The 22774-nt window shown below is 45.2% G+C and overlaps 1 protein-coding gene across 3 annotated transcripts in view; it reads left to right on the top strand.

Annotated features, from left to right (window-relative positions):
* Window positions 1–22774, top strand: part of tbxas1 (thromboxane A synthase 1 (platelet)) — an 81419-nt gene that overhangs the window by 18327 nt on the left and 40318 nt on the right. For 2 of the 3 annotated variants that reach the window (XM_020056802.3, XM_010883338.5), the window contains exons 3-6: window positions 7646–7739; window positions 15154–15206; window positions 17965–18061; window positions 22319–22435. In XM_020056802.3, coding sequence (XP_019912361.2) covers window positions 7646–7739; window positions 15154–15206; window positions 17965–18061; window positions 22319–22435 — 361 coding nt within the window. Of the gene's footprint in view, window positions 1–7645; window positions 7740–15153; window positions 15207–17761; window positions 17806–17964; window positions 18062–22318; window positions 22436–22774 lie in introns of those variants that run through there. The other variant, XM_034288148.1, reaches the window with a different exon arrangement.

The raw sequence follows: 22774 nt of genomic DNA, 5'->3' as shown, positions 1-22774 counted from the left end.
TCACACCTGGGTTTAAAAACAATTCAACTTCATTTCTTATACATTTTGCAGGTTTGATTGAGCCCCATGAACCCAGTGCCATTTGTCACTCCAGCCTGACAAAAGCAAATAACATATTTTTTTTCAAATAGTAGCCCGTTTGAGAAAAACCCAGGACAGCTGACTATCGGGGTGACGCAACAGTTCGCTGATGCCCTACAGTTTTCCTTGGCCAAGCCCTGTGGAGCGCTTTTGGTTTAATGGTGGCTGGTTGGTCAGCTAAACCAGATAACTAATCTGACCAGACTGCACGCAGCACACCAACCAACAGACCAAAGGACAACATGCCCTGATCAGTCATGTTTAACCCAACCACCTCCCAAACATCTAGTAGAACATTAAAGTATTGAGCTTGAAATGCTATGGACATTAGGTTAATCTTACTTTTCAATAGATCCGACTTTTTAGACCAACATAGACCAACAGGAAAGAGAATTGTACACCATTATTTTCAGACACATATTGATTGACATTTACTTCAAATGAATTACAAAACTCCATATTGCCCTTCTGATAAGACGACCGCAAGTCTGGTCCTTTGTGTAGAACTTTATCTGTAACAGAACCTATATGGTAGGCCTGGGAATATAGGGACTGCTGTGTATGGCTGTTATGATGGCACATATTGGATCTAAAAGCTGGTCTCAGTACAGTGCTCTTCAGGGGTGGCTAATCACCATGCTGCTCTTGACTGGCCTGATGACAGAGTGATCGGCCAATGTTCTCTTCGTCCATGATGGATTGAATGTTTCACATCCCAGCATGTGTTCCTGATGCACTCAATAAGCCGTCCCCTTTAATGGGTCACAGCACTCATTAATTCACCTTTATGCTATGTCTCCTAGTGTTAGCTTTGAATTACTTAGCAGAGGGTGTGTGTGTGTGTGTTAGGGTGTACAGGTGCAACAACAGATTCATCCAACACAAAAATGAGACCTTGTGGTTAGAATTCGGGTTAGTTTAAGGACTAGGGTTTAAGGACAGAATGGGACATTGTGGAGGGGCTCTCCGCATAGACAGTAGAAACAAACGCTGCTCTAAATGTCTGCCTGTATTAGAGGCACAAACACTGCATTGGTCCAGAGCACTGGATCTGAGGTGTAATTGACAGGGGTGCTGGTTTCTCTGCAGGGCTAATGACTGCAGTGGGGGACTGCTACGAAGAAGCATGCCTGTCCAGTAACAGGAACTCAGTGGTCATCATGGCTGCTGTTCACCCTCTGGTCGACTCAACTCAAAGTGATGTTACTACTGTCATTAAAGATTAACCATGTCCTGAGGGAGGTTTTTCTCTGAGAGTTAGATGTGGATACATTGAATGGGGACGAAAGAAATCGTTACAAAACAGATGTATTGATTTTAACCAGAGGCTGTCAGCTTTGGCTGTGTGTGATTCTGGACCACGGCAGATTCGCCGAAGCCACTTTCTATTGCTGTGTTCAGTTTTTGTACAGCAGGAAAGTAGTGGGCCGACAGTTTCTGTGTAGCACATCGTTTTTTGCAAACTAACACAGGAATAGATCATGAGCCATACTATTACTGAAGAGAGCTGGAAATACAAACACAGTGCATTGTATTAAAATGTTAAATACACAAATTATTAACTTCAACAACAACAATTATATGGCCCTGACATTATCTAGGCCAAAGCTAACCCTCTCAGAGCTTCTTTCTGTCAGGGGCTTTTTGCCCAAATGATTTTCGGTTTGCCAGTGAGGTATGTGACTTTTGTATTGTAGTCACTGAGCTGACACTCTTTTCCAGAGTGACTTACGGTTGATGCAGACATTTTAAGGTAGCTAGCTAGACAACTCATAATAGTACAGTTGACTCAATTAGTTATATGCAATAGTCAGTACAGGAAAAAATACATTACAAGCAATGAACATCACAACCTGTAAGCCCGGCAGCTCCCCTACCAGTGAAGCCCGGCACTCCAGAGCCCCCCAGGCCAACCCCGTCCGGCCATCCCAGTCCTGCCGGGTTCTGCCCTGGGGGGGTTCTGCGTGCCCTTTGGCCCTTCCTCCCCTTTGGACTTTCAATTGATCAAAAGTCAATTTCCGGCTCAGGGTTTAGGTTTAGGGGTAAACTTACAATTGATTTTATAGTTAGAATTGGGGTTTCTTTAAGGTCCATGCGTTGTTGGTTAAGTTTAGGGTTAAACTTTACATTTAGGTAAAGTTTAGGCATAAATGTTACTTTATTGAAGTTAAGGTTAGGGTTAGGTTTAGGTTAAGGTTAGGTTTAGGATTAAGATTAGGGCAAGGGAGCATGCAATTTCTATTTTCTGGTCCCCATGAGGGTAGCTGTACAAACTTGTGTGTGTGTGTGTGTGTTTCTGATGTGTGAAAGCATTGTTTTACCAGGGTTAATATTCATGGTTGGGGACTGCAGACTGGCTCCGTTATTGATGCAGCTCTTTGCTGCGTGGCACCATGGGTTTTGTTGATTGATGGTGTGGTCCGGTTGCTGGTGTGACAGAGAAAAATGCCAGACATGTAGAGCTGAAGACATGCGTCAGGGCTACACCCCCGCTACACCAGCACTGCCGGGCAGCTACATGCCTCCATAATTAAGTCTGCTCTTTTTGGATAATGAAGAACATATTGCCTTTTATGGTATGGAGATGAGCCATGTTTCAACAGGAGCAATTAATACTGATGCTCAGGAAGATAGCAGGTTTTCCTCCCTCAACCCGAGGCCTTTTCCCAATTAGTATTTCGTGCCTCCTCTCTCCTCATCTCCTCTCTCCTCCTTATCTTCTCATCTCCTTGGTAAAATCCATTGGAAAGAGAAAGAGACGAGAGAAGGCGTGTGAGGTAGCTGCCTGAGCGCTGTACATCAATATGACAGCCAGCCCTGGGACACAGTCACAGACACCCCCAACACTGACAGACCCGCACAGAACACAGACACACCAACACAGACAGACCAGCAGAGAACACAGACACACCAACACAGACAGACCAGCAGAGAACACAGACACACCAACACAGACAGACCAGCAGAGAACACAGACACACCAACACAGACAGACCAGCAGAGAACACAGACACACCAACACAGACAGACCAGCAGAGAAGACAGACAATACACCCCAGACACACAAAGGCATACATGTATACATTATTTAATACACAGCTCCACACCAGTACACATTACTTCATGCTCTTACCGCCCACACCAGCGCACAGCATTCTGGGACCGTTTCTCCCTTCATCAAATCAGAACATCTGGACACGTTCATTTGTTTCACTGTGCGTCTCCACTTGGGAGGGACCTGGCAGATATACGTGCACATATAGGTGTGTGTGTGTCTGTTTTCATGTGAGTTTGTATTTGCACATGGGGGCAAATGTCTGGAGAGCGTATCCAGCCGTGCACAAATCAATGGGGACGTATTGATGCTGATGTTATGAGGCACTTAACAATGAAAAAGGCAATAACCTATGGCCTGGATAATCTGAAGAGGACATCAGCGGCTTTGCAAAGCAATTATAACACCTCTGCTCCTTGGCAGAACAAGTCACAGATGTGCCTGAAGCCACAGTCAGATAATGTTTTATACCAACAATATTGTCCAGGAGTTTTGGTCGTATGAACAGATTCAAATCTCTGGAGTCTGCAGCTCCGTTGAGGAAGGTTTCTGTGACGACTTGGTTTTGTCACCATTCAGTCAGAAAGGACCAATTGTGTCTGTACACACACAAACAATCACACACAGCACCTACTTGCAATCATACTGGATTATTTATGAAGAGAAACAGCATCGTGCCATGCATGGTGAGCAGGACAAAATAATAAATCAAAATGGCCTTCTAGGAGGTCTGCTCTGACTGGGAAAACATGACAGTTCTACAGGGTCCTTTGATGGAGGTGTGTCTTCCTGTTCTCAGACGTTTGTCATTACAGCAGCAAGCAAAACGGCACTGCCAGCTGCAGACCTGAACCTCCAGTCCCCCGATCAAATGACCCAACCTGTGTGTGTATGTGTGTGTGTGTGAGAGAGAGAGAGAGAGACGGAGACAGTTTTATAAACCTGCTTTGTGTTAATTGCAATGTGGACCCTGAGCCTCAAACACCAGCCAGATACTATTCTGTATGAAGAATTCACTATCTGGTCCTTATTACATTTTTCTAAACAACGTTTTTCATTTGATCTGTGGTGGAGTGGGTTCTGGGTATCCTCACAGTCTGTCTCAGTGGGTGTCATTGGATCTTCCTGTGCATCCAGGTGAAGCTGCTCCTCTGACGTGGGTGGGACTGGGGGGGGGTGGGGGGGTCAGTGAACTGTGCCTGCAGTACAGCCAACTCAACTCCTACTGCAACAGCAGGCTCTCCTCTCCTGTCCTCTGTTCTCCTTTCATCGCAGTTCCTCTTCTGTCCTCTCTTCTGTTCTTTTTTTATTTCCTTGCCTCTCCACTTTTCTCATCGCCTTCTCTCACAAAAACAGTTGTGAAAATGTTGACTGACCTGCTGGCCTGTCTGTCTCTGCTACAAACCTGTCTGTCTGCCTGTCTTTCTCTCTGTGGCCTGCCTGTCTGTCTCACCTGTCTGCCTATCTGTCTTTCTCCACCTGTTTTCTTGTGACTCACTGGATGTCTGTGACTCACTCAAAACCAGTCAATCAAATAGTGCTCCAAGTCAGTTTTTCAGTGACCCCTTGACCTCTGTCTCATAAGGACAAGAGGTTGACTCTGTGTTATGATTGGGTAATGTCAGTGTTTGTCAGTGAATCGGTGTATTTCACTCGCTGTAACTGTTTACATGTCCATCCTGCCTCTGTCACACTGTCTGAGAGAGAGTAGCTGAGGCACATACAGCCTGATTATCTGTGTACAACTACATCACAGCCTGGGCTCATTCAACTGTCATAGCCTGGTACATTTCAGTCCGATTCTTTTTCCCTCCTAATTCAACCAAACAGGCTTACATGTCATCATTTACCAGCTCTGCTTCTGCCTCAATTCTGCTGCTTTTGTTGTTGGAGCAGAACAACATTGATCCCATGAGTGCCTGTCTGTGTTACAGGTTCACCCACAGTGCAGCGGAGTCAGACAGACAGGTCAGGACAGACTGACAGATTAGGTGAGACAGATGAAAGACAGAATGAGAGACAGGTGGGTATAAACTGTATTATGTTTTAGGTCAGGTAGAGATTAGGGTTAGAGTAAGGTTTACAGTTAAGATCAGGTTTAGGGGAAAGCAGACGTGTCTGTGTGTGTGTTTGTATGTCACTTGATTGTCACAGTGTGTTTTCCTGGCTGCATGGCCAACTACAAGCCCTACAATCAGAAACATGTTAGTCCTTTCCAGTCAATTTGTAGAGATTAACAGTGACATGCCTGCTTTCGCCGTGCTGCGGATGACAGCGCCACTCTCTCTGCCCCCCCTGTAGATCAGGCTATGGCACCAGCCATTATAAAATCCCACATTGCCACAGCAACAGTAAACACACACGATGTCCTCCAGCGGGCACCACTTATTCCCACGGGGCATTAACCACTGTGTCAGTCACAGATGTGGACACATGAGGCTTGTGTGGAGCAAAACCCCTTGATTACGCCGCAATGACTGTGTAACTCCATGTTAATGCATGTAAATACAGTGTCATGTTACATGGGTTAATTGTCACAGTCTATGCGTCGCGCCGTTTTTCCCGTCTCTGCCTTGTTTCATCATGATGACTTAGGGCTCTGTGTAACTGTGTTTAGATTGAACCCATTCAAGGGGTTTGTTAACAAAGCCGGCAGGCTGTCGCGTTTGTTTTTAAAGTCAAGCAGCTGATCAACTCAATGTTTGTAGCTGTCTAGCATGTGGCGTTGTGATAGAATCAGCGGGCCAGCATAAGCGGAGAAGGCTAATGCTAATGGTGGTGGCGTGAGTCACACTGATGTATGCGGACAGAGACTTTGTGATGGTTGTGATGGTTACTTAGGTGTCATAAAATCTGTGTTTTAACCCGTGTGGTGGCCAGTGTTTAATCTACAGTTTGAGTGTCAGATCTCAACGCGACTACGATAATGGATCTCCTTCAGGGGCTTAGTGGGAGATGAAGTGGATGTTCAAATCTCTTTTTGGGTGTCCAGGTGCTTTGGGTAAATTATAAAATATATTTTACCCACATAATTATTGTCCTGAATCATTTAGTGTTTTGTTTTTCCTCTAATGTATAATTAACATTGTATTCAAAAAGTGGGATTCCATTACCTAATGCAGAGATCTGCTGACAGAGCACTGCAGGTTTCTTACATTTTCTAGTCCCAAAAGGCAACATCTACATGAACAAGAATTAAGTGTAAAAGGCTTTCTGGATTAAAAAAAAGATGCTCGCTTGACATTACACATAGGTACTCTTGTTTTTCCCAGAAATGTTCTACCAAGAAAAGGAATATGGAAATTATATGAAAAGTGTATTCTAATATATGAGAACTGTACATTCAGTGTCTCAAAAACAATGTCTGTGTTACCTTTATATTGTTTAATGTCCTTGTTTTTTTAGAAGAAAATCGACAAGATGTAAGGGAAAGGCTTCCTTTTCGCTAGGCACCCTGTCTGAGCCATGAGACATTTTAGCTGATTCAATAGTATAGAGAAGTGTGAAATAGTAGCACTGATATTTATATCCTAGTGGAGATAAACGTAGTTACCCAGAGCTGCTATTATTAATGACGATTGATTTAATCACTTCACTGGCCATTCTGGAGTTCTTAAAACTCCAACAACATTGGAGCAAATTATTATAGAAACATGATGACCATTGTTTTTGTCAGTTTATCTACACAGTAAATTATTATTTTACCCATTGATCAAAAAATGCATTCTGTGTTTTTCTATCCGGTGTTTGAGTGGGGGGGGGGTTCATATGTGTGAATGAGCCCTTTGTTACCTGCCCATACTGTCTTGCAGCCTGATTGGTTGTTAATGTATGTCATGAAAATGTGACTTCCTGAATCCAGTCCTTGCTGTTTGGTTGCCTCCCACTCCGTCACATCTCTGGCTGTGTGGGAGTGTTTGTGTGCACAGCTTTATATCTGACTGTAAACATCATTTCCTGTCTGTAAGCCCCATAGTCCATGGCTGGAGCGGCACTGTGGGAGGCAGCCATCCTTTAATTGCCCTTTCATTGTCCAGGATACTCACGTGTGCACACACACACACACACACACACACACACACACACACTCCCAGCAACCTAACCCGTCTAGAACAGACAGCGTATTACATGACTGAAAACCGTCCCATCTGTCGTATCCCATAATGCTCCTCAAAGTCTCATACAAAATCCCCTTCCCCATTCCAAGGACTTGCATGTCAGCAGAAAACGGCAGCAGTGGCTGTAATGAATAATGCATGCCATTCCGTTTTAGGAGTCAGAGTCTGGAATTTGTACATTTCCCCTGAGCAAATAAATCCTTCAAGTGTCATAATGTTGTGTGTTTGTGTGAGGGCCTGCTTAGGCAGCATATCTGCCAGATTAGAGGAGGTAATCTCCATAGCATTACCCCAATAGCCCCCATCCCCTTTTATCCTCTAACTCATCCCCTCTTCTCTCTCACTCTCATTCTCTTCCTGGAACTCTGTTTATCTCTCTTTTTGTGTCCAGGTATGCAACGTTCCCCTATTCAGTCCTGGCTCGATGTGGAATCAGACATCCCAAACCATTGCCGTTCTTCGGGAACATGTTTCTGTTTCGTGAGGTAAGGTACTCTCGTAGAAGATGAAAACTCACTCACAAGTGCCTGTTGGGATACTTGCCTGTTAAACTCAGAGTTTTCCTTCCCTTTGACTCAGGCAGTGTTTTTCTGTATTTGTTTAAGTAGCGCTCTGGGCCAGTAGACAGAAGTTGTTAATGTGAATCCCTGGTCGACAGTGTGGTCTTTCGATCTGCCCTTGAGCAAGCATCTTACCCCATTACTCCAGGACCTCTGTCAATTCCATTTCACACCAACACACTGAGCAACAACTGTATGTACTTACTTGGGGAACTGGACCGAAATAAGCACCACATATTTACCTTTTCTGAAGGGTGGACATTACACGTAAAAATCACTTAACTCCCAATCCACAGAAACAGCCACTGTCATACAGACATACACACACACACACACACACACACACACACACACACAGAGACACAGATACACACAGACACACACATACACACAAAGACACACAGACACACACTCACACACAGACACACACATCCACACACACATGGACCCAGACACACATACACACACACAGAAACACACACACACACACATAATGCACACCCCCTAAGGCGAGAAAAATCCTGCTTCCAACATCTAGCTGCACTTCATTAGATTTGTTCATTACAGGCAACTCACAAGTGATGACTTTTAATAGCATGTGATTCCCTAATAGATTACACTTAATGGTATGGCATGACTTTTATAATGAATGTATAATGCACAAAAGTGAGTGGGAGGGATCAGTTTCACTGGTTTAGTAGGCTGATATGTTATCTCTGGATTCTGCCCGCCAACAAAGACACCAGAGATGGTATTTTTCCAAAGTTGATAGGATTTACCGTCTTTGACATCTGGAATGTGTAGATCGGAGTCATACCTTGAGATTCCTCACAAAGTCATGGCATCATGAACCACATGGACAACAGAAGACCAAATGGAGGTGAACACTGAACATTATAAAACTCAGTGTATTCCGACGACATCTCTTCCAGCTGTAAAACACTGTGTTAAAATGCTGGGTGAGATTATTTGTCAAGGTGTGTTGTGGTTGCATGTAGATGTTTCTCTGCAGGACAGATCTTGATGAGATTCAGAGAGTCCATAAGTCGCAGACAGACAGACAGGCAGGCAGGCAGGCAGACAGACAGACAGGCAGACAGGCGGGCAGACAGGCAGACAGGCAGACAGACAGACAGACAGACAGGCAGACAGGCAGACAGGCAGACTGGCAGACTGGCAGACTGGCAGACAGGCAGGCAGACAGGCGGGCAGACAGACAGACAGACAGGCAGACAGACAGGCAGAGTGGGCTGGATCACCTGTCACCGTCACTGCTGCTAATATACTGGGAATCTGCTATGACAGATAGCACTCCCTGTCTCACTCCCTGTCTCACTCCCTGTCTCACTCCCTGTCTCACTCCCTCTCTCGCTCCCTTTCTTTCTCTATCTGTCTCTCTCTCTAATCATTCTTCTTCCTAATGTGTTTAATTGTCTTTTTTTTTCTCCATTTGTGGAATGAGTGCTGGGTGTCTTAGGGACCACTGAATGGGACATCTCTGTTTGATTAATACATCTGAGAGAGTGATAAGGTTTTTAATAGCCTGACTTGGTGTTTGAAGACCTGGTGCTCAGTAGGCTAGTCTCTCAGAGTGCCTCTCAGCTAAACTGCAGTGGCACCCTGGCAGGCTAAGGGCTGGGGTTGTTAAGTATGCATGCAGCTCTGCCTTCGCTACCTTGAATAATTACAGTCTGTCTGGGGCTGGGCAGACAACCCAGGTGGACTAGAGGATGAGCTGCTGATGCTGCCATAGTGTTGTGTGTGGGTGTGCACGTGTGTGTGTGTGTGTGTGCAGACATATTTCAGTGACTCCTCTGACCCATTTCTGACTCTGACCCAAACAAAACAACATTAGAGCGTGTGAACATACAGAACCTGGTGTTTGGAACAAACCCCTGCACCCCTTATCACCCCATTTCTCTCAGGTCCAGTTTCTCTGAACCAGTCTCTCTGAACCAGTCTCTCTGAACCAGTCTCTCTGAACCAGTCTCTCAGGTCCAGTATCTATGAACCAGTCTCTCAGGTCCAGTTTCTCTGGTCCAGTTTCTCTGAACCACTCTCTCAGTTCCAGTTTCTCAGGTCCAGTCTCTCTGGTCCAATCTCTCAGGTCCAGTCTCTCAGGTCCAGTCTCTCAGGTCCAGTCTCTCAGGTCCAGTCTCTCAGGTCCAGTTTCTCTGGTCCAGTCTCTCTGAACCACTCTCTCAGCTCCACTCGGCTCAGCTCCACTCGGCTCAGCTCCACTCTCCTTTACTCAAGATCTGCTCTGTGGTTCCAACACTAAACAGCAGTATGTGGCCATATTGCTATGCAACAGAAGTAATAACACTTGAGGAGAGAGAGATGGGGGGGTTGTTGAAAAGAAGAGTGAGATAAAGAGGGAAGTGGAGGGACTGTGGAGAAGGAGAGAGAGAGGAAAGTCGGTGAGAAAGAAACAGAGACAGACAGAGAGAGAGAGAGAGATGAATGCGGACAGTTAGAGACGGTTTGGGTTGGCGCAGAGTGGAGCGCCATGAAGAGGCCGTGCTTGGGGGCCCTCTGTCGGACACACCCCAGTGCTCAGTACACACCCCCCACCACGTGGGCTCAGACTGCAGGAATGCCAGTGCTGCAGCCATCCCGGAGCTCCAGAGCGGAGGGGAGAGCAGGGTGAACCCGTCTGCCAAGCGGCGTGCTTAACTAACTCTAAAGGAGGCAAGCTGTGGGCAGTTCTGTCGCCGTGCAAACCAACGAGCCCCTGGGTTCTAGAAGCACCTGGAAGTTCCCCTTTGTGAGCCAACGGGTCAGTGTTAAGTTCAGCCAGAAGGACTGAGGAAGACTGAAGAGCCCCCTCCCTCTTTATCTCTTTCCTGGGATCTACATTTAGGGGGTTTCTTCATAAACATGCAGAGCGAATGCTTCTTCTTTTCTGTGCGGGGATGCAAGCCTGTTTGAGAGTCCCCTATTTTACTGTCTGGCACCAATGTGCCGGTAAAGAGGAAGGGGGGCATGCTGGTGATTTAATCCTGGTTCTATGATTCTTCTCCCTGGCAGAAGGACAGACACCGAGATGAGATAAACAGAGAGGAGAGAAGAGAAAGAGACAAAGGGAGGGAGACAGATCAAACAGAGATCAGACAAAGACCGCGAGATAGATCAGAAAGAGAGAGCGAGAGAGAAGAGACAGAGACAGAGAGCGAGATATCAGACATTTGAATGAACCGTATGCATACTTTCTCTTGAATGTCAGAATATAGCCTGGTGCCCTAGACTCACTGAGTACTGAGAGAAATGTGTCTTAATTATTTCTTACTGGTTTCAGGTCTGCCCTTAGTCCTTCATGGATTTGCTCGGCTGCACCATCTAGTGGCAGCACGTTGTACTCATCATAAAAATAGATTAATATTGGATCTAAATAAATATGGACCTCAAAGCCTGTTCCACTACTTTTTTACATTGCAACCCCTCTAATCAGTGACTTTTTTTTAGACCAGTAACACCAAGTGAGTACAATTAATGGTGAGGTAGAACAGAAACCAGCAGGCTCTGGATCTTTTAGGGTAAGATTTGAATACCCCCGGACTATAAGGGCTCAAACCCACATTGCAGTATTTATCTTGTCACTCTTTTACCATTGTCAGATTAACTCCTAGAATGGTCCAGGCTACTGAATAAAAGCCTACAACTACTACCAGGGAGACCCCCTCCACAAGTATGCTTTCATGTTTCGTGGGATGTGATTGAAGACACTGCATCAACATTGAGATGATGTGTTTGAGTGAATCCCAGGCTCAACCTCAATTTAGGCCCCCAGGCTAATCCACAAGCAGAATCCCAAACTTGATCTGGCAATGACACAACCCACTGGGAGCCCGTGTACTGTGTGAACATGCTGTGTTGGCCCGTGTTCTGTGTGATAATGCTGTCCTGGCCCGTGTACTGTGTAATAAAGGTGTGGGCCCATGTACTGTGTGATAACACTGTGTTGGCCCGTGTACTGTGTGATAACGCTGTGTTGGCCCGTTTACTGTGTGATAACACTGTGTTGGCCCGTTTACTGTGTGATAACACTGTGTTGGCCCGTTTACTGTGTGATAACACTGTGTTGGCCCGTTAACTGTGTGATAACACTGTGTTGGCCCGTTTACTGTGTGATAACACTGTGTTGGCCCGTTTACTGTGTGATAACACTGTGTTGGCCCGTTTACTGTGTGATAACACTGTGCTGGCCCGTTTACTGTGTGATAACACTGTGCTGGCCCGTTTACTGTGTGATAACACTGTGTTGGCCCGTTTACTGTGTGATAACACTGTGTTGGCCCGTGTACTGTGTGATAACACTGTGTTGGCCCGTGTACTGTGTGATAACACTGTGTTGGCCCGTTTACTGTGTGATAACAATGTGTTGGCCCGTTTACTGTGTGATAACACTGTGTTGGCCTGTGTACTGTGTGGAGGTGGAATCATTTATGTAGTGCCCATGTGATGTGTCTCTGAAACACAGCTCCCTCCATGGAGATACTACCACTTGGCAGGCACAGCATGTGGATTAACAGTGACATGGCACCGAGATCACATGGACTACTACTGTGACCACTGTGTGATGTGAAGAGAGGAGAACAGGCTTGCCTATCTGAATCATGTGTGTGTTTGTGTTTGTGTGTGTGTGTGTGTGTGTGTGTTGAGGCTTCCTGTATTTTATCGGGCCCATCAATCCTGCTGGCTAGTGGCTCAGTGACTTCTTCACAACAAGGCAAAAGCCATCACAAAGGACCTGTTATCCCCTCAGAGGGCAGGACACTGTGCGCAGCAGCACGTGACACAGAGTACACAGAATGTGTACACACACAGCCTTTTCCAACTGCATTTGTTCTTAGTCCTGGGCTGTCTTAAAACAAGGCTACGAACTGCCCTGGGTTAGCATTTTAGTTTTATTAGCCCTAGACTAAGAATTCACACTTGTTTTTGATTTACCTATGATCATGCTACTTCCACCTGCTTTATAATGGTACCATTTTATTTTATTCCAAGCTACATTATGACCTAACAGTAATGGTGTCCCTTCCTTTTAAAAGGAGTGTTGTCCCTGTAGGGAATGCTGTGCACGGAATACTGTGCATGGAATGCTGCATGCGGCCAAGACATCACCTTTTCATATCCAGTTAAAATCATAGAACAATATTAAAATCATGGTTAAATACCTACAGCATTATCCTGTATGTTACAGATCTCCAGGAGCATAGAGGATAGATAGCTATTTATATCCAATTAGCTAAACGTAAATAGAGAAGAGGTGAAAACCGAGCATTTGCTGCCCTCGCAACTGTTGTTTGGGACTTAAATTACCTAGCAAAGTGAGATAATTAGCATCCTGCATGGCAACTCTTCTGGTTAGCCACAGATGAACACAGATGAACGAGTTTTCTTTTGGTCAGGTTTATGGACGGATGTAATACTTTTTAAAATAGCTTGCCAAATAATATACAAGCATCACAGGCATAAGCAAATGAAGTGAAAGTGCAGTTTTGTGGTTGAATGTAAAACAATTCCCACTGGTTATTGTGGCTTAGTGTTTCTAAACAGACAACACAACTCTGGAGTAGGGCCAGTTTGCCCTGGGCTAAGTTTGGTGCTAACCCAATGGGTAAGTGTGAACCCTGGTTTAGCCCTGGGCTAAGGTGCCATTTAAAACCTTTAATGTCAGTAAAAGCTTAACAAATACAATACCACACCCAGCATATACACAGAACTGACATACACACACACACACACACACACACCTTTGATTGACCTGTTGTGAATATAGATTAATGATGGCAGGCAAGCTCTTTTAAGTAACTTTGTGATGAGTGTTCTGTTTTTGTGGATTCTTTGATGAAAACCCCCAATACAACTGTAGGATGTAGTACAGTAGTGTGTGGGGTATGCAAATGAGGACAAGATCTCACACTGAGAACAGAAGCATGATGTTTGCCTTTTCACTCCCTGTCCCTTGGTTCTGGTGCAGGTTGAAGAAAGTCTTCCTGCAACGTGTCTAACATGTTCAGCATCCCACTGGCCTGTTACAGGCCTGCTGTTAATTCATAACTAATAACACAGACCTCTAATAGATAGACACACAAGCGCCTATTCAGGCCCTGGTTTCAGATAGAGTCTCAGAGTGCAGCTCTGGAATCAGGTCCTGCGCAGTCTTTTTCATTAAAATCCAAAAGCCCAAACTGATCGTAGATCTGCATTTTCCTGTGAGGATTTATGAGCAGAGGCTGTGCTGGTGATCTGTATTTCCACCACACTGGCCTAGACGTTGATTGTCACAGACGGTTGTCAGAGGAACTGCCACATGAATGACATGTGTCTTGTAACAGTTGTGCAGCTGCAAATACTATAGAATCATTCCACAGATGGACACTGAATTCATTCAACGCACAGCAGAAGGGAAACCGTCTTCATCACACCTCCTCTCAGGCTGGGAAGGCAGACATGCCCTAAACATAACCATAAACCCTAACTCCTAAACCCATCCACTAATGTTCAAGCCCAACGTGTAAATGTGAACACACACAGGCGTGCAGACACACAGGCCGTTCTCTCCAGTCAAGATCCTTCATTCATTTATTAGTCATGTGTCACTTAGCTGTTACGCGGAAATTATGTATTGGACATGGCAATGTTGCTTTTTATCGGCTGTGTACCGGCTCTGTACCGGCTGTGTACCGGCTGTGTACCGGCTGTGTACCACCTGTGTACTGGCTGTGTACCGGCTGTGTACCACCTGTGTACCACCTGTGTACCGGCTCTGTACCACCTGTGTACCGGCTGTGTACCACCTGTGTACCACCTGTGTACCGGCTCTGTACCACCTGTGTACTGGCTGTGTACCACCTGTGTACCGGCTGTGTACCACCTGTGTACCACCTGTGTACCGGCTGTGTACCGGCTGTGTACCACCTGTGTACCGGCTGTGTACCACCTGTGTACCGGCTGTGTACCGGCTGTGTACCACCTGTGTACCGGCTGTGTACCACCTGTGTACCGGCTGTGTACTGGCTGTGTACCACCTGTGTACCGGCTGTGTACCGGCTGTGTACCACCTGTGTATCGGCTGTGTACCACCTGTGTACCGGCTGTGTACTGGCTGTGTACCACCTGTGTACCACCTGTGTACCACCTGTGTACCGGCTGTGCTGTTGACACCTGTGGCTAAGATAATGAAGAAATCAAATCAGATCTGTCCATTATCATGGAAATCACAGTATTTGACTGCATTCCACCAAAGCCTCTAATATAAAAGAATGAATACATTATATAACATCTCCATCACATGCTCTAAGGTTCCTTTCTAACAATTTCTATTTTTTTCCAGGGCTTTTTCGGGTTTCACACTGACCTCATACAGACTTATGGGAGAGTATGCGGGTAAGTGACTGACTGACATTTGCATTTCCATGAACATTTCATTACACTTAGTGGTCTCCAAATCTGTATTGGGTTTCCTTCACCAATGTTGACCTGTGCTCTGTCAGACGTGCGCTATAACATAAATTGGAAGTATCAATGAAGCTAGCCTGGTCCCAGATCTGTTTTCCTTTGTGTGACAATGACCGTAGGACCGTACACATGGGGTCTGGGACCAGGCTAGTGAAAAGAAACTCCGAAAGATCAAAGAGATGCCTCCTAGTAGGCTAATGCTAGTGCCACACACTTAGATGCCCAGCTTGATTAGCCATGGGTGGGTTATACAGGCCTGCCTATGGAAGGCTGATTTCTTCCTTAAGAGCACATCAAAGGGAATAGGCCACTGGGTTTTCTCTCTCTCGCTGTACACAAAGGGTAAAGGAGTAGAGCGGGGAAAGTGGGTTTGTTATGCCTGAATTTCCTGCCAAGACCGGAAAAAAATGACTTAAGTCAGAATGCACGGATATTATGCCAAAATACATTACTACACCCTTCAGTAAGAGTAATCCGCTGGCTTGGTACCTAGTTTTTCAAAAAGAAAGGAGAAAGAGGCTCTTAGCACATTCACTGAACTCCACCGTCTCACAGACACCCTCTATTGTATATCAGCCATTGAAGTTAACAGCAGTCAGTCATGTCATATCAGTCGTAATACAGGATACACAGTATACATAAGGCATCTAATGGACAAGCCACATAATATTGTACACTGAAAACAGTTTCCATGCTAGCAGAAATCCAACATCCTACATTTAATATCCTCAGGCGAAAAGCAATTGTGATTTATATTTAAGATACTATTATATAGCAGTGTCATTTATTGCCATGTGAAACTACAGGTTACTATAAATTTTTTACACATTACAAATGTTAACAGGTTCACTTTGTATTCATATATTTGTATAGTCAAGAGGGTGGCACCTTAGCCACCGATTTGTCATTAAATGGGACAAACACACTAACAAATTGAGCCTGAGTGATGATACTCTTACTAATTCAGGCTACAGAATGGATTTGCATCCTCCCTTGTTCAGGGCTTACAGTTTTAAACCTTCCTTTGATATTGCTGGACCACTAGCTGTAGGCTGTACCCTGCTATAGGCTGGTCAGTAGGGAGTCCCATTAGGACTATTTAAACCCAGCTATAGGCTGGTCAGTAGGGAGTCCCATTAGGACTATTTAAACCCTGCTACAGGCTGATCAGTAGGGAATCCCATTAGGACTATTTAAACCCTTGCAACTGGTTGGTCAGTAGGGAGTAACATTAGGACTATTTAAACCCTGCTACAGGCTGGTGAATGGGGAGAGGTATGGGCATTTTGATAGGAATGGGCTGTAACTGTTTATGGCTTGTTAAATAGTAGGAGCAATAATTTTCAGGAGGAATCAAACCCACATGCAGCTGCTTGAACTGTTAGAGTAAAAGGCATATAATCAAATTGAATTAATAGTCTGAACTGATGTACATTAAAGTCAAAATGTTTAGCTATTAGTATTATAATATCTCTTACAGGAACAGTGATAGGCTTCATGTGTTTCTGAAGGAATGGGGCACTGCAATAGAATCAGCAGGAAGAGCTGTTGGCCCTCTGATGAAGCCTGAAGAGGAGTGTGTGTGTGTGTGTGTGCGTGTGTGCGTGTGTGTTTGTGCATGTACCTGTCTGTGTGTATGTATGTGTGTCTGTGTGCGTGCGTGTGTGTATCTGTGCGTGTCTGTGCATGTGTGTGTCTGTGTGTGTGTCTGTGTGTGTGTGTGTCTGTGTGTGTGTGTGTCTGTGCGTGTCTGTGTGTGTGTCTGTGTGTGTGTGTGTCTGTGCGTGTCTGTGTCTGTGTGTGTGTATGTGTGTCTGTGTGCGTGCGTGTGTGTATCTGTGCGTGTCTGTGCATGTGTGTGTCTGTGTGTGTGTCTGTGTGTGTGTCTGTGTGTGTGTGTGTGTGTGTGTGTGTGTGTGTGTGTGTGTGACTTTGGGGGGCAGGAATGGGATGGGTACTGTTAATCCATAGTGACAGACAGAAGCACTTCAGTCATCACTCTACTTCATTAATGAGTGGAAACCTTCAACACTCAATAAATTAGATTTAAAAATATTTGCCTGGAAGATTTCATATCTAATTATCACACCGCTTAATAAAGGTGTGTAATTATCTAATTCTTTTTATTTTCATCCAGTTTGGAATTGATTCTCATTAACAAGGCACTCAACCAGGCAGAGCTTCTGTAGTATGGATTTGCGCCACACCATGCTAACCTTGGCTAACCTTGGCTAACCTTGGCTAACCTTGGCTCTACAGTCCGTAGCTTCAGACATCCTTCTGGGTAAGGAACGGTGAGCAGTGACTAACAAAGGCGACATAGCACTGGATTACCAGGTCAGTATCTGCTCTGGCTGGCATTGCAGTGAGGTCAGCTAATCCAGAACAAAGCCCAATAAGAGCAGAGCAATAATATTGATACAAAGCCCTGACTCTGCTCACTGACACCCTGTGGTTTGCCAGGCTCATGACAGGCGGTGAGGGTGTGAGACGTCTGCCTGGCCTGGTGAACAGTCGCACTTCCGAGGTGTGACTTTCGTGTTCCTCCGCAGGCCTTGCTTCCACTGTGACGAGCACAACGTTTGACTGGATTCCTGATATTTATCCATGATAGTACCACAGCCGTGCGTGCGTGTACTCTTGTGTGTTTCAGCAGCTAATCGTGTGACCCGAACTGTCTCCGCAGATACTATATCGGCCGGCGTCCTGTGGTGGTGGTAGCAGACCCTGACATGCTCCGGCAGATCATGGTGAAAGACTTCAGTACCTTCCCTAACAGAATGGTAATTCCGGGAGGAGATTTTCACCTACATTATGTATCCATTGGTTATATAATTTTGATGCTTTTCATATATCTGTGCCTGAGTGATTTTTTTTCCTTCCATGTATGATGTTTTGTTGTCCACTGAAATGTTTTGTTGTCCACTTTTTTATGTAGTCCACTGAAATGAGATGATTAATAGTGGAGGATGCATTCCAGGATATTTGGCCACTAGTTGTAGAAGTGGTGCAGTCGAGACAAAATGGGTCCCTGAAAAATGGTGCAAAATGTCATGTAGTTGTCTGTGTGGCTTATCAAAACAACTCGCTTTCAACCTTGGAAATTCATGGCTGACTGAGGTATAATTTTTTTTTGTTATTTGCCAAAGTCCTGGAAGGAAAGTCTAACTTTTACATTACTGCTATTGAACATTTCGAGTTGACCTAGGGAATCTGTACTACCAGAGCCTGATCCCGAAACATAATTTCCATTGAAATCAGACTGTGGTCATGTATTTATTTGTGTAAAGCTAGATTGAGACACCATATTCATTTTACTGTGAACCCGCTGTAGGTCTTACATCTACAGGACGAAGATCTTAGCACGCTGCGTCAGTACACTCCCTGCACAGGTTCAGGCTCAGCCAATAAATAGCCTTTGCCTTTGAGGAACTAAAGAAAGCATGTCTGAGAGAACAACGGACCAATGGTATCCCAATGTGCCAGGGTCACAGGCTGCTAATGTTAGGATGACATGTATCAACCGCTAAGGTCAGAGGTCAGTAGGTCCCAGGCGCTTTCATCATCTGACTGTGTCCTTGATAACACCCTATGTCCTACATTGAATACTTGAATACTTGCTCCGGTGAAAAGCAGTGCACTCAATATGAGTAGGGTGATATTTGGGACGTGGCCTCGGTGCTGCTGCATGACTGCCTGGCCCGGGAAGGTTGCCGAGGGCCTAACGGGCATAATGCAGTCACCAGCGTCGTATGGATGTGTTTATAACAAAGACACACTGCCGGCCCTCACCCGACTGGAGCCATGTAGCCGAGGTCTAGACACACATAGCCGTGGGAAGTTGGGGTGTGGTTGGGAGATGCAGCAGATGCACCTCCCACTTTTGCCGCCATAACAGCCCTGACCCGTCGAGGCATGGACTCCACTAGACCTCTGAAGGTGGGCTGTGGCATCTGGCACCAAGACGTTCCTTATCTGTTCTAAACCTCAGGCATAATGTGAACTGACCCCTTTTTTAAAAGTCTGCATACTTTTAGTTCTTAATACAGTGTACTGGCCCCTTTAGCATCAATGACAGCATGCAGTCTTTTGTAATAGTTGTCTATGAGGCCCCCGAATTCTTGCAGGTGGTATAGCTGCCCATTTGTCTTGGCAAAATGCCTCCAGGTCATGCGAAGTCTATGGTCGTCTTGTATGAACCGCACGTTTGAAATCTCCTCCGAGTGGCTTGATGATATTAAGGTCAGGAGACTGTGATGGCCACTCCAGAACCTTCTCCTTTTTCTGCTGTAACCACTGGAGGGTCAACTTGGCCTTGTGCTTAGTGTAATTGTTGTGCTGGAATGTCCAAAAGTTCAAAATTGTCCGCCTGTATTTTCTGATAACATGCTACATTCATCTTGCCATCACTTTTCACAAGATTCCCCATGCCTTTAGCGCTCCATGCTTCACAGTGGGGATGGTATACAGTTCACTATAGGCCTTGTTGACCCCTCTCCAAACATAGCGCTTATGGTTGTGACCATAAAGCTCTATTTTGGTCTTGTCACAAATTAGTGTGCCAGAAGCTGTGAGGCGTGTCAAGCTGTTGTCAGGCATATTGGAACCAGGCTTTTTGGTGCCATTGGCGCAGTAAAGCCTTCTTTCTGGCAACTCGGCCATGCAGCTCATTCTTGTTCAAGTATCGTTGAATTGTGCTCCTTGAAACAACCACACCGTCTTTTTCCAGAGCAGCCTTATTTCTCCTGAGGTGACCTGTGGGTTTTTCTTTGTATCCCGAAAAATTCTTCTGACAGTTTTGGCTGAAATCTTTCTTTGTCTACCTGACCTTGGCTTAGTATCAAGAGATCCCTGAATTTTCCACTTCTTAATAAGTGATTGAACAGTACTGACTGGCATTTGCAAAGCTTTTGAAATCTTTTTCCATCTTTACGCAGGTCTTTTGACAGTTTTTTTTCTGATCCCCATGGCTCACGATCTAGCCTGCTCAGTGCATCCATGTGAGAGCTAACAAACACATTAACTATTTCTACACAGACGCTAATTGGAATTTAAAAGCCACAGGTTTGGGAAATTCACCTTTAATTGCCATTTTTACCTGTGTCTCACCTTGTGGCCAAACATTCAAGGGTATATACTCTTTTGATCGGGGCCATATGGGTGATTTCTGTTATAACTATGATTTGAAAAGGAGCCAATCAACTATGTGATGATAAATAGTTTAATTTGATCAATATCCTTAAATAAAAGATTTTTTTTTTGCATGATCAGTCATATTTTCAATGCCATGATATCACAATTTCTGCCAGGGTTTATCTAACTTCTGAGCACAAATGTACGTGGAGAGAGTGAAGGGGTCTGAATACTTTCCAAAAGGCATCAGTCAGTATAAGTCAGTATAAAAAATATTTTAACACCAATCCACTAGTCTTTTAATGCACCAACCCCCTAAAATATCATGGTATATATTGGGACTTACTCTCAGCCATACAGCCCCCCAGATCCAGGCCAGAAACGGGAACTTTCTACCTGTTTGATTAAATGAATTTGATTTAAATTCTGTTGACTTGCCAGCTTCCTGTCCTCAGTCTTCAGAGTCATTGTCCCCTGCTCATCCTCTCTAGAAGGAGCCCACATCACTGGCTGAGGACATGGTGCTGAGAACTGGCTGTGCCTGCCCTGCTGCTGTGTGAACATATTATGGAGATGTGCCCCTTACTGTGTTACTGAGGGCTGTATGGGTGGTGTTGTGTTGTGTTGAGTCTACGTTTAGCTGTGTGTGTGTGTGTGTGTGTGTGTGTGTGTTATTGAGGGCTGTAATGGGTGGTGTTGTGTTGAGTCTACGTTTAGCTGTGTGTGTGTGTGTGTGTTACTGAGGGCTGTAATGGGTGGTGTTGTGTTGAGTCTACGTTTAGCTGTGTGTGTGTGTGTGTGTGTGTGTGTGTTACTGAGGGCTGTATGGGTGGTGTGGTGTTGAGTGTACGTTTAGCTGTGTGCGTGTGTGTGTGTGTGTGTGTGTGTGTTACTGAGGGCTGTGTGGGTGGTGTGGTGTTGAGTCTACGTTACCTGTGTGTGTGTGTGTGTGTGTGTGTGTTACGGAGGGCTGTATGGGTGGTGTGGTGTTGAGTGTACGTTTATCTGTGTGCGAGCGCATCATCTGCACCCAGTAACAACAGCAGACCCATGAAGACCGTCTCCATGGAAGCAGAGAAACAAACACACTTTACCAGAAAGCTGTGGAGACAAATAAGTGTGGATAGAAAGCCAAATATGTCTTATGATTTCACATAATTCATAATTGTAAAATACCAAACAACTTCCAGTTGCTTTTCCTACGTATTTCGCCGTGTTAGAACGTTACTCATTTGATGGCAAAACACAAAATAAACCATGATTCACTTTATTACGTGTGTCCGGATGTTATACTAGTTATGGATAATGTGAATAGATTAAAATGATGAACATGGCTAATACTAGTATACACATTACAACACCACATAAAATCTGTTGTCATGTCAACCTGAAACACCAGCATTAGCCACCTAACATTTTATTAGAGTTAATAAACGCTTCATAAACGTTTATGAATGTTTTATGGGCATTGAACAACGGTACCAGTAAGGAATCAGTGACAGGTTAGAGCTCAGTTTAAGTGGCAGTGCTCTGTATTCCACAGTGGTTCTACCTCAAAGTCTTCTGTGTTCTTGCATTGTTTCCTGTGTTAGTTCAGTCACAGAGGCCCACAGGCTTTAAGCAGGACTTAGGGATGAAAGTGCTACATGCAGGTCTGGACAGGAACACCAGAGATAATAGACTAGGCATGCTGATTCCACCACGGGTGACTGAGTGGTGACCTCTGACCCAGGGGCCGGGTGGTGGAGGACGGCTGTGGAGCTTCTATGTACACACACGGTTCAAGGCCCGGTGCTTCTGGCCTCAGCTTAAGACCGCGCGTGTCTTTGCTCGCATGTGCCTCATCCATACAGTATGTGTATTATTGTGTGTTTCTGACATGCGTCCTGTCCCTCCATGCTGTTTAGGCCATACGTACTGCCACTAAACCAGTGAGTGATTGTCTGCTGATGCTGAGGAACGAGCGCTGGAAGAGAGTGCGTGGCATCCTGACGCCGTCCTTCAGTGCAGCTAAGATGAAAGAGGCAAGACCACACCCCAGTTTGGCTCTTCTTTTCATTCATGACTGTTGTTCAGCCCTGCTCTGTTCGCCTCTTTCTTTTTTACGCAATCCTTCACATCCTCTATCGTGTTGCACCTACTTCACCTCTCGCTAATATCACACCGTCTTTACCTCTCTCATATCACACTATCTTCACCTCTTATGTCGCACCATCTCCAACCCTGTCTCATATCACACCATCTCCAACCCTGTCTCATATCACACCATCTCCAACCCTGTCTCATATCACACCATCTCCAACCCTGTCTCATATCACACCATCTCCAACCCTGTCTCATATCACACCATCTCCAACCCTGTC

The sequence above is a fragment of the Esox lucius genome, chromosome 19 (assembly GCF_011004845.1).
Source record: "Esox lucius isolate fEsoLuc1 chromosome 19, fEsoLuc1.pri, whole genome shotgun sequence".
NCBI lineage: Eukaryota > Metazoa > Chordata > Actinopteri > Esociformes > Esocidae > Esox > Esox lucius.
The sequence above is the reverse complement of the archived record's forward strand: the minus strand, read 5'-3'. Positions and strand labels throughout refer to the sequence as shown.